Source organism: Lottia gigantea, assembly GCF_000327385.1.
Source record: "Lottia gigantea unplaced genomic scaffold LOTGIsca_939, whole genome shotgun sequence".
Taxonomy (NCBI): Eukaryota; Metazoa; Mollusca; class Gastropoda; family Lottiidae; genus Lottia; species Lottia gigantea.
The window spans coordinates 10089-11563 of record NW_008711064.1 but is presented as its reverse complement, the minus strand read 5'-3'; the positions used below and the strand labels follow the sequence as shown (position 1 = coordinate 11563).

At 35.2% G+C, this 1475-nt stretch overlaps 1 protein-coding gene across 1 annotated transcript; it reads right to left on the bottom strand.

The window, feature by feature from the left end:
- Positions 1–937: 937 nt before the first annotated feature.
- LOTGIDRAFT_89081 (hypothetical protein) lies at positions 938–1258 on the bottom strand (the record flags this gene model as incomplete). Its single annotated transcript, XM_009068778.1, has 1 exon — positions 938–1258. A coding segment is annotated over one exon (321 nt), but the record flags the coding sequence as incomplete, so codon positions are not given.
- Between the last annotated feature and the right edge of the window lie 217 nt (positions 1259–1475).

The window sequence follows — 1475 nt, the reverse complement described above, 5'->3', positions numbered from 1 at the left end:
TCTTATGAGGTGACGCTTCGCTAAGTACTTCTTTGAGTGACGCTTTGCTAAGTATTCTTATGAGGTGACGCTTCGGGTTATTCTTTGAGTGACGCTTTGCTAAGTAATTCTTTGAATGACGCTTTGCTAAGAATTCTTATGAGGTGAGAATTGCCAAGTAATTCTTTGAGTGACGCTTTGCAAAGTAATTCTTTGAGTGACGCTTTGCTAAGTATTCTTATGAGGTGACGATTTGCTAAGTAATTCCTTTGAGGTTTGCTTTGTTGAGTGATGCTTTGCTAAGTATTCTTATGAGGTTTGCTTTGGTGAGTGATGCTCTTTGTGATGCTTTTCTAAGTAATTCTTTGAGCGACACTTTGCTAAGTATTCTTATGAGGTGTGCTTTGTTGAGTGATGCTTTTTGTGGTGCTTTGCTAAGCGATTCCTTGAGTGATACTTTGCTAAGTATTCCTTTGAGGTGTGCTTTGGTGAGTAATGCTTTGATTGGTGCTTTGCTAAGCGATTCCTTTAGTGATGTTTTGCTAAGGAATTCTTTGAGTGACTTTTTTTTAATTATAATGCAGTATGCAATGAGGGAATTTTGTCAGGACAGTGGCAACATCCTTGTGGAGTCTCCAAAAGGAACAGGAAACTCAGAGTGTTTTAGGCCGAGGACTAGAATGTACCTTTAGACACTGATACTTATAACTTAGAAATACTCTAACTGGTCAATTTGTTATTTGATTGTCAACCTTATCACTGATTTGATTGTCAATCTTTCCACTGATTTGATTGTCAATCTTTCCACTGATTTGATTGTCAATCTTACCACTGATTTGATTGTCAACCTTACCACTGATTTGATTGTCAAACTTATCACTGATTTGATTGTCAACCTTACCACTGATTTTATTGTCAAACTTATCACTGATTTGATTGTCAAATTTATGCCTGATTTGATTGTCAAACTTATCACTGATTTGATTGTCAAATTTATGCCTGATTTGATTGTCAACCTTACCACTGATTTGATTGTCAAGTTTATGCCTGATTTGATTGTCAAACTTGTCACTGATTTGATTGTCAAATTTATGCCTGATTTGATTGTCAATCTTACCACTGATTTGATTGTCAACCTTACCACTGATTTGATTGTCAACCTTACCACTGATTTGATTGTCAAATTTATGCCTGATTTGATTGTCAATCTTACCACTGATTTGATTGTCAAGTTTATGCCTGATTTGATTGTCAAACTTGTCACTGATTTGATTGTCAAATTTATGCCTGATTTGATTGTCAACCTTACCACTGATTTGATTGTCAAATTTATGCCTGATTTGATTGTCAATCTTACCACTGATTTGATTGTCAACCTTACAACTGATTTGATTGTCAAATTTATGCCTGATTTGATTGTCAAACTTGTCACTTATTTGATTGTCAAATTTATGCCTGATTTGATTGTCAACCTTACCACTGATTTGATTGTCAAA